The 9650-nt window shown below is 48.8% G+C and overlaps 1 protein-coding gene across 1 annotated transcript in view; it reads left to right on the top strand.

Annotated features, from left to right (window-relative positions):
* The first annotated feature begins 1166 nt into the window (after window positions 1-1166).
* LOC132386194 (mitogen-activated protein kinase kinase kinase 10-like) overlaps window positions 1167-9650 on the top strand; it is a 66272-nt gene continuing 57788 nt past the window's right edge. The window contains exon 1 of the mRNA XM_059958477.1: window positions 1167-1390. Coding sequence (XP_059814460.1) covers window positions 1167-1390 — 224 coding nt within the window. The remainder of the gene's footprint in view (window positions 1391-9650) is intronic.

Genomic DNA, 9650 nt, shown 5'->3' with positions numbered 1-9650 from the left:
TCAATCTGTTTTCAATTTTAAAAAAATGTTCAATGAGTCAAAGTAGGAAAGAAGGACTTTTGTTCTGCAGTCGTTCCATAACTGTTCAATACACGTTTGATCATCACACACAAAATGCTGGTGGAACGCAGCAGGCCAGGCAGCATCTATAAGGAGAAGCGCTGTCGACGTTTCGGGCTGAGACTCTTTGTCAGGACTTGCTAACACAAACATGCTGCCTGGCCTGCTGTGTTCCACTAGCATTTTGTGTGTGTTGTTTGAATTTCCAGCATCTGCAGATTTCCTCATGTTTGCCCTTTAACACACGTTTGATCCTGTGGCACCAGGCGGCTGCACCAGCGGTGCGTCGCAGGTGTTTGCCAGTCAGTTTACAATTGACACTCGTGCGCTACGGAGTTGTGCTTTGTTCGTCCTTTGTGAACGTTTGCAGTTTTGTACTTTTTTGAAAATTAAGCCTTGTTTTTACATTCAGTTACCCATCACAGTGCAAAAGAAAAGCAGAGAGTGACAGTAAGTGTGAATTCAATGAACAGTGGGAAAATGAGTTCTTATTTATAGCGGGTCCGTCAGGAAAACTGTTGTGCACTGTTTGTGAAAACACTTTCTCAAATAATAGAAGACATGATCTTAATAGACATGATAAAACACAACGTCAGACTGAAATAGAAGGAAAACGGAAGCTAGCACTTGGGTCTGAATTTCAGAAAGAATATGTGATTAAGGAAAAGGAAGAAATCAAAAGAAGACAAAATATATTAAAAGTCTCATTAAGGCATGTAATGTTTACCTTGCTGTTATATTAAATCAATATATCATGTAAAAATGCTAAACATGTCTATATTAACATATTTTTACAAAAATTGAATGGGGGTACAAGAGTTGTATGGCGCATCTGAACTCGTGTGTGAAAAACTTGACGCATGGAATGTAAAAGGTTGGCCACCCCTGATCTGGAAGGTACACCCAGAAGCATTCAGGAAGCAGAATCTTTGTTGTCCAGTGTTATTGACTTCAGTTAAAGGTGAAGTATCTGGTGAACTCGCCTGTGAAATTGCGGCCATACCCGCAAGATCAGATAACTCCTCGCCAGAAAGGCCACATCAGTAACACTGCAGTCCTGGTGGCCAGGATTTGACGTGCGGGGGTCGGGGAGCGGATGTGAACCCATGACCTGCTGTCCGCCGCCCACTCAGCTGTGGTTGTGCGGCGACGTCGGCCTGGTGCGTGACTGTGTTGTTTCCCCTTTGGCAGTGACTCCGGGCGAGGGCTGCCAGACCTGGGGCCGGACCGCGGTGTACAAGCAGGAGGAGTTCGAGGGCCACAGGAAGAAGGGGAGAACCTGGGGGCCCAGCTCGACTCAGCCGAAGGAACGGCTTGGCGGTGAGGAGAGGTGAGTTCTGGAAGGCAGATGCTTTTTTCCGGGGTGGAAGTGGCTGACACCAGGGAGCATAATGCTGAGGCGATTGGAGGAGAGAACAGGGGGGATGCACAGGGAGTGGTGGGTGTGTGGAGCACCCTGCCAGGGTTTGTGGAGTCTGATATATTAAGGACGTTTAAGAAACTTCGAGCCAGGTACACAAGTGATAGAAAAATGGAGGGCTACATACAATGGATGTGTTAGATTGATCTTAGAGTACATTAAAAGCTTGGCACAACATTGTGGGCCGAAGGGCCTGTACTGGTCTGTACTCTTTTATGCTCCGTAAAAGCAGGGCTGCAATTTATGAGGCATTAATCAGACCAAAAGACAGAGGAGCAGAATTAGGCCATCCGACCCTTTGAGTCTGCTCCACTGTGTCTGATTTACTTCATTTTCCTGCCTACTTCCCATAACCCTTGACACCCTGACTAATCAAGAACCTGTCAACCTCAGCTTTAAATATACCGAAGGACTTGGCCGCCACAGCCGTTTGTGGCAATGGCTTCCACAGATTCACCACCCTCTGGCTAAAGAAATTTTTCCTCTTCTCCGCTCCAAAGGGACGTCCTAATCCGAGGGTGTGTCCTGTGGTCCTGGAGTCCCCACTATTGGAAACGCCCTCCCCGCACTCCCTCTGTCCGGCCCTTTCGATATTCAATAAGTTTCGATGAGATCTCCCCCCCCCAGGCCCAAAGTCAAAAAATGCTCCTCACACATTAACCCTTTCATTCCTGGGATCATCCTGTGGACCCTCTCCAATGCCGGCACATCCTTTCTCAGATAAGGGGCCCAGAATATCAGGCTCTTTTTGGAGTACTGTCAGTACTTTTGGCTGTACGTTTATCTAAGAAAATGAATGAGATTCGGGAAGAACAATTTTCAAAAGAGCCGCAGTTCCCCTCGAGCCGGATCCGATTGTGGGAAGGGTCATTTGAATATGATTTACTCCGGTGATCAACAAGAATTTGGCCAGGTCTAGAGAGCCTGAGATACAGGGAAAGGCTGGGCAGGCAAAGACTGTTTTGCTTGGAGTATGGGACTCTGTGGGGTATTGTGAGCAGTTTTGGGCCCCTTGTCCAAGAAAGGAAGTTCTCTCATTGGTGAGGGTACAGAGGAGGTTCACGAAAATGATACTGGGATTGAAAGACTTATCATTTGAGGAGCATTTGATGGCTCTGGGCCTGTACTCACCAGAATTCAGCAGAATGAAGGGAGATCTCATTGAATCCCATCATATGGTGGAGAGGATGTTTCCAATGGTGGGAGGATCTAAAACAAGAGGACCCAGCCTCAGAAGAGAGGGACCTCCATTTAGAACGGAGACGAGGAGGAACTCATTTTAGCCAGAGAGTGGTGAATCTGTGGAATTTGTTGCCACGGGCAACTGTAGAGGCCCAGTCATTAAGGCAGAGGTTGATAGATTCTTGACTGGTCAGGGCATGAAGGGATATGGGGAGAAGGCAGGAGACTGGGGCTGAGAGGGAAATGGATCAGCCATGATGAAATGGTGGAACAGACTCGATGGGCCAAATGGCCTAATTCTGCTCTTATGTGTTATGGCCGTATCGTAATGCCTCTGTTGGTCAGGGCCGTCCATGGAGGTTACGTCCCAGCTGTCTGTGTGATACACAAGTCTGGGCAGGACGATACGGAGAGCGAACTGCTGACCATGTAGGAGGCTCCCCCTCTCCACGCAGCTGATGAAACCAAAGGAGCGGCAGAGACCGATACAGTTTGGCACCAAGCAGCGTCGCCAGAGTTGCCAGTTAGTGTTGAGCTCAACGCAGGACTGCCTTAGGGACTCCAGCTCCGGGTTCCCCATGAGTGGGTACAGCCGCAAGGCAGCGGAGCCTCCAGATCAGAGTCTTCCTTCTCCTACGTGAGTTGCTACCCATCTGCCCGAAGCGACTGGTTTTAAGGTGCCAGTAACCCGCCTTTGCCCCTTCTCCTGTCGGTAGGAATGGGTCTATCAGGCAGAGAGACTAAGATGCACATCACGGGGAGCACTGAATAGGTAGCAGGAACTTATCCCCACTACCAGCCCGGATATTGGCGGGCACAGGCAGGGTAAATGCACGGTCTTTTCCCAGGGTAAGTGAGTTAAAATGAGAGGGCATAGGTTTTAGGTGAGGGGGGTAGATCCCGGGAGCGGAGGGCTGTGTGTATTTGGAACGAGCTTCCAGATGAAGAGTTATTCATGGAAGCTCGTTCTCCCTGGGGTGGGGGGGAGGGGGGAGGCAGAGGAATCTAGAATACGGAGTGAAATCCTATGAACTTAACTTGGGTGGGTCAGGAATGGCAACAGAGAACACAGTATTGAGAGCTGCTTCCATTTTGGAAGGTTAAGGTTGCACCAGCCATGGTGCAAACAGACTTAGAGAACTCTCCAGTCCACCATCTACAGTCACCTTGTGGTGGAGGAGACTTCTGTCACCCTGGCTTCTGTTTCAATCTGCGATGAAGGTTGGATGAGTCCCGGTGAAGGGTCACGGCCCGAAAAGTCGACTGTTTATTCCCCTCCGTAGATGCTGCCTGACCTGCTGAGTTCCTCCAGCATATTGTGAGTGTTACTCTGTCCATAGACACAGTCTGACCTGCTGAGTTCCTCCAGCATTTTGTGTGTGTTACTCTATCCGTAGACACTGTCTGACCTGCTGAGTTCCTCCAGCACTTTGTGTGTGTTACTCTGACCATAGACACTGTCTGTCCTGCTGAGTTCCCCCAGCATGTTGTGTGTGTTACTCTGACCACAGACACTGTCTGACCTGCTGAGTTCCTCCAGCATGTTGTGTGTGTTACTCTGACCATAGACACTGTCCGACCTACTGAGTTCCTCCAGCATTTTGTGTGTATTACTCTGTCCATAGACACTGTCTGACCTGCTGAGTTCCTCCAGCATGTTGTGTGTGTTACTCTGACCACAGACACTGTCCGACCTGCTGAGTTCCTCCAGCATTTTGTGTGTGTTACTCTGACCATAGACACTGTCTGACCTACTGAGTTCCTCCAGCATTTTGTGTGTGTTACTCTGGCCATAGACACTGTCTGAGCTGCTGAGTTCCTCCAGCATTTTGTGTGTGTTACTCTGTGCACAGACACTGTCTGACCTGCTGAGTTCCTCCAGCCTGTTGTGTGTGTTACTCTGTCCATAGACACTGTCTGACCTGCTGAGTTCCTCCGCCATTTTGTGTGTCTTACTCTGACCATAGACACTGTCTGAGCTGCTGAGTTCCTCCAGCATTTTGTGTGTGTTACTCTGTCCATAGACACTGTCTGACCTGCTGAGTTCCTTGGGCATTTTGTGTGTGTTACTCTGTGCACAGACACTGTCTGACCTGCTGAGTTCCTCCGGCATTTTGTGTGTGTTACTCTGACCATAGACACTGTCTGACCTGCTGAGTTCCTCCAGCATTTTGTGTGTGTTACTCTGTGCACAGACACTGTCTGACCTGCTGAGTTCCTCCAGCATGTTGTGTGTGTTACTCTGTCCATAGACACTGTCTGACCTGCTGAGTTCCTCCAGCATTGTGTGTGTTACTCTGTCCATAGACACTGTCTGACCTGCTGAGTTCCTCGGGCATTTTGTGTGTGTTGCTCTGTGCACAGACACTGTCTGACCTACTGAGTTCCTCCAGCATGTTGTGTGTGTTACTCTGTCCATAGACACTATCTGACCTGCTGAGTTCCTCCAGTATTTTGTGTGTGTTACTCTGTGCACAGACACTGTCCGACCTGCTGAGTTCCTCCAGCATGTTGTGTGTGTTACTCTGTGCACAGACACTGTCTGACCTGCTGAGTTCCTCCAGCATGTTGTGTGTGTTACTCTGTCCATAGACACTGTCTGACCTGCTGGGTTCCTCCAGCATTGTGTGTGTTACTCTGTCCATAGACACTGTCTGACCTGCTGAGTTCCTCCAGTATTTTGTGTGTCTTACTCTGTGCACAGACACTGTCTGACCTGCTGAGTTCCTCCAGCATGTTGTGTGTGTTACTCTATCCATAGACACTGTCTGACCTGCTGAGTTCCTCCAGCATTTTGTGTGTGTTACTCTGTGCACAGACACTGTCTGACCTGCTAAGTTCCTCCAGCATGTTGTGTGTGTTACTCTGTCCATAGACACTGTCTGACCTGCTCAGTTCCTCCGGCATTTTGTGTGTGTTACTCTGTGCACAGACACTGTCTGACCTGCTGAGTTCTTCCAGCATTTTGTGTGTGTTACTGTGACCATAGACACTGTCTGACCTACTGAGTTCCTCCAGCATTTTGTGTGTGTTACTCTGGCCATAGACACTGTCTGAGCTGCTGAGTTCCTCCAGCATTTTGTGTGTGTTACTCTGTGCACAGACACTGTCTGACCTGCTGAGTTCCTCCAGCATGTTGTGTGTGTTACTCTGTCCATACACACTGTCTGACCTGCTGAGTTCCTCCGGCATTTTGTGTGTCTTACTCTGACCATAGACACTGTCTGACCTGCTGAGTTCCTCCAGCATGTTGTGTGTGTTACTCTGTCCATAGACACTGTCTGACCTGCTGAGTTCCTCCAGCATTTTGTGTGTGTTACTCTGTCCATAGACACTGTCTGACCTGCTGAGTTCCTCCGGCATTTTGTGTGTCTTACTCTGACCATAGACACTGTCTGACCTACTGAGTTCCTCCAGCATGTTGTGTGTGTTACTCTGTCCATAGACACTGTCTGACCTGCTGAGTTCCTCCAGTATTTTGTGTGTGTTACTCTGTGCACAGACACTGTCCGACCTGCTGAGATCCTCCAGCATGTTGAGTGTGTTACTCTGTCCATAGACACTGTCTGAGCTGCTGAGATCCTCCAGCATTTTGTGTATGTTACTCTGTGCACAGACACTGTCTGACCTGCTGAGTTCCTCCAGCATTTTGTGTGTGTTACTCTGACCATAGACACTGTCTGACCTGCTGAATTCCTCCAGCATGTTGTGTGTGTTACTCTGACCACAGACACTGTCCGACCTGCTGAGTTCCTCCAGCGTTTTGTGTGTGTTACTCTGACCATAGACACTGTCTGACCTACTGAGTTCCTCCAGCATTTTGTGTGTGTTACTCTGTCCATAGACACTGTCTGAGCTGCTGAGTTCCTCCGGCATTTTGTGTGTGTTACTCTGACCATAGACACTCTCTGACCTGCTGAGTTCCTCCAGCATGTTGTGTGTGTTACTCTGACCATAGACACTGTCTGACCTGCTGAGTTCCTCCAACATGTTGTGTGTGTTACTCTGCCCATAGACACTGTCTGACCTGCTGAGTTCCTCCAGTATTTTGTGTGTGTTACTCTGTGCACAGACACTGTCTGACCAGCTGAGTTCCTCCAGCATGTTGTGTGTGTTACTCTGTCCATAGACACTGTCTGACCTGCTGAGTTCCTCCGGCATTTTGTGTGTTACTCTGACCATAGACACTGTCTGAGCTGCTGAGTTCCTCCAGCATTTTGTGTGTGTTACTCTGGCCATAGACACTGTCTGACCTGCTGAGTTCCTCCAGCATTTTGTGTGTGTTACTCTGGCCATAGACACTGTCTGACCTGCTGAGTTCCTCCAGCATGTTGTGTGTGTTACTCTGTCCATAGACACTGTCTGACCTGCTGAGTTCCTCCAGCATTGTGTGTGTTACTCTGTCCATAGACACTGTCTGACCTGCTGAGTTCCTCCAGTATTTTGTGTGTGTTACTCTGTGCACAGACACTGTCTGACCTGCTGAGTTCCTCCAGCATGTTGTGTGTGTTACTCTGTCCATAGACACTGTCTGACCTGCTGAGTTCCTCCGGCATTTTGTGTGTGTTACTCTGACCATAGACACTGTCTGACCTGCTGAGTTCCTCCAGCATTTTGTGTGTGTTACTCTGTGCACAGACACTGTCTGACCTGCTGAGTTCCTCCAGCATGTTGTGTGTGTTACTCTGTCCATAGACACTGTCTGACCTGCTGAGTTCCTCCGGCATTTTGTGTGTCTTACTCTGACCATAGACACTGTCTGACCTACTGAGTTCCTCCAGCATGTTGTGTGTGTTACTCTGTCCATAGACACTGTCTGACCTGCTGAGTTCCTCCAGTATTTTGTGTGTGTTACTCTGTGCACAGACACTGTCCGACCTGCTGAGATCCTCCAGCATGTTGAGTGTGTTACTCTGTCCATAGACACTGTCTGAGCTGCTGAGATCCTCCAGCATTTTGTGTATGTTACTCTGTGCACAGACACTGTCTGACCTGCTGAGTTCCTCCAGCATTTTGTGTGTGTTACTCTGACCATAGACACTGTCTGACCTGCTGAATTCCTCCAGCATGTTGTGTGTGTTACTCTGACCACAGACACTGTCCGACCTGCTGAGTTCCTCCAGCGTTTTGTGTGTGTTACTCTGACCATAGACACTGTCTGACCTACTGAGTTCCTCCAGCATTTTGTGTGTGTTACTCTGTCCATAGACACTGTCTGAGCTGCTGAGTTCCTCCGGCATTTTGTGTGTGTTACTCTGACCATAGACACTCTCTGACCTGCTGAGTTCCTCCAGCATGTTGTGTGTGTTACTCTGACCATAGACACTGTCTGACCTGCTGAGTTCCTCCAACATGTTGTGTGTGTTACTCTGCCCATAGACACTGTCTGACCTGCTGAGTTCCTCCAGTATTTTGTGTGTGTTACTCTGTGCACAGACACTGTCTGACCAGCTGAGTTCCTCCAGCATGTTGTGTGTGTTACTCTGTCCATAGACACTGTCTGACCTGCTGAGTTCCTCCGGCATTTTGTGTGTTACTCTGACCATAGACACTGTCTGAGCTGCTGAGTTCCTCCAGCATTTTGTGTGTGTTACTCTGGCCATAGACACTGTCTGACCTGCTGAGTTCCTCCAGCATTTTGTGTGTGTTACTCTGGCCATAGACACTGTCTGACCTGCTGAGTTCCTCCAGCATGTTGTGTGTGTTACTCTGTCCATAGACACTGTCTGACCTGCTGAGTTCCTCCAGCATTGTGTGTGTTACTCTGTCCATAGACACTGTCTGACCTGCTGAGTTCCTCCAGTATTTTGTGTGTGTTACTCTGTGCACAGACACTGTCTGACCTGCTGAGTTCCTCCAGCATGTTGTGTGTGTTACTCTGTCCATAGACACTGTCTGACCTGCTGAGTTCCTCCGGCATTTTGTGTGTGTTACTCTGACCATAGACACTGTCTGACCTGCTGAGTTCCTCCAGCATTTTGTGTGTGTTACTCTGTGCACAGACACTGTCTGACCTGCTGAGTTCCTCCAGCATGTTGTGTGTGTTACTCTGTCCATAGACACTGTCTGACCTGCTGAGTTCCTCCGGCATTTTGTGTGTGTTACTCTGTGCACAGACACTGTCTGACCTGCTGAGTTCCTCCAGCATGTTGTGTGTGTTACTCTGTCCATAGACACTGTCTGACCTGCTGTGTTCCTCCAGTATTTTGTGTGTGTTACTCTGTGCACAGACACTGTCTGACCTGCTGAGTTCCTCCAGCATTTTGTGTGTGTTACTCTGACCATAGACACTGTCTGTCCTGCTGAGTTCCTCCAGCATTTTGTGTGTGTTACTCTGACCATAGACATTGTATGACCTGCTGAGTTCCTCCACCATTTTGTGTGTGTTACTCTGACCATAGACACTGTCTGACCTGCTGAGTTCCTCCAGCATTTTCTGTGTGTTACTCTGACCATAGACGCTGTCTGACCTGCTGAGTTCCTCCAGCATTGTGTGTGTTACTCTGTCCATAGACACTCTCTGACCTGCTGAGTTCCTCCAGCATGTTGTGTGTGTTACTCTGACCATAGACACTGTCTGAGCTGCTGAGTTCCTCCAGCATTTTGTGTGTGTTACTCTGGCCATAGACACTGTCTGACCTGCTGAGTTCCTCCAGCATTTTGTGTGTGTTACTCTGTCCATAGAGACTGTCTGACCTGCTGAGTTCCTCCAGCATTGTGTGTGTTACTCTGGCCATAGACACTGTCTGACCTGCTGAGTTCCTCCAGTATTTTGTGTGTGTTACTCTGTGCACAGACACTGTCTGACCTGCTGAGTTCCTCCAGCATGTTGTGTGTGTTACTCTGTCCATAGACACTGTCTGACCTGCTGAGTTCCTCCGGCATTTTGTGTGTGTTACTCTGACCATAGACACTGTCTGACCTGCTGAGTTCCTCCAGCATTTTGTGTGTGTTACTCTGTGCACAGACACTGTCTGACCTGCTGAGT

The sequence above is a fragment of the Hypanus sabinus genome, unplaced genomic scaffold, assembly GCF_030144855.1.
Source record: "Hypanus sabinus isolate sHypSab1 unplaced genomic scaffold, sHypSab1.hap1 scaffold_1053, whole genome shotgun sequence".
NCBI classification, from domain to species: Eukaryota; Metazoa; Chordata; class Chondrichthyes; order Myliobatiformes; family Dasyatidae; genus Hypanus; species Hypanus sabinus.
The sequence above is the reverse complement of the archived record's forward strand: the minus strand, read 5'-3'. Positions and strand labels throughout refer to the sequence as shown.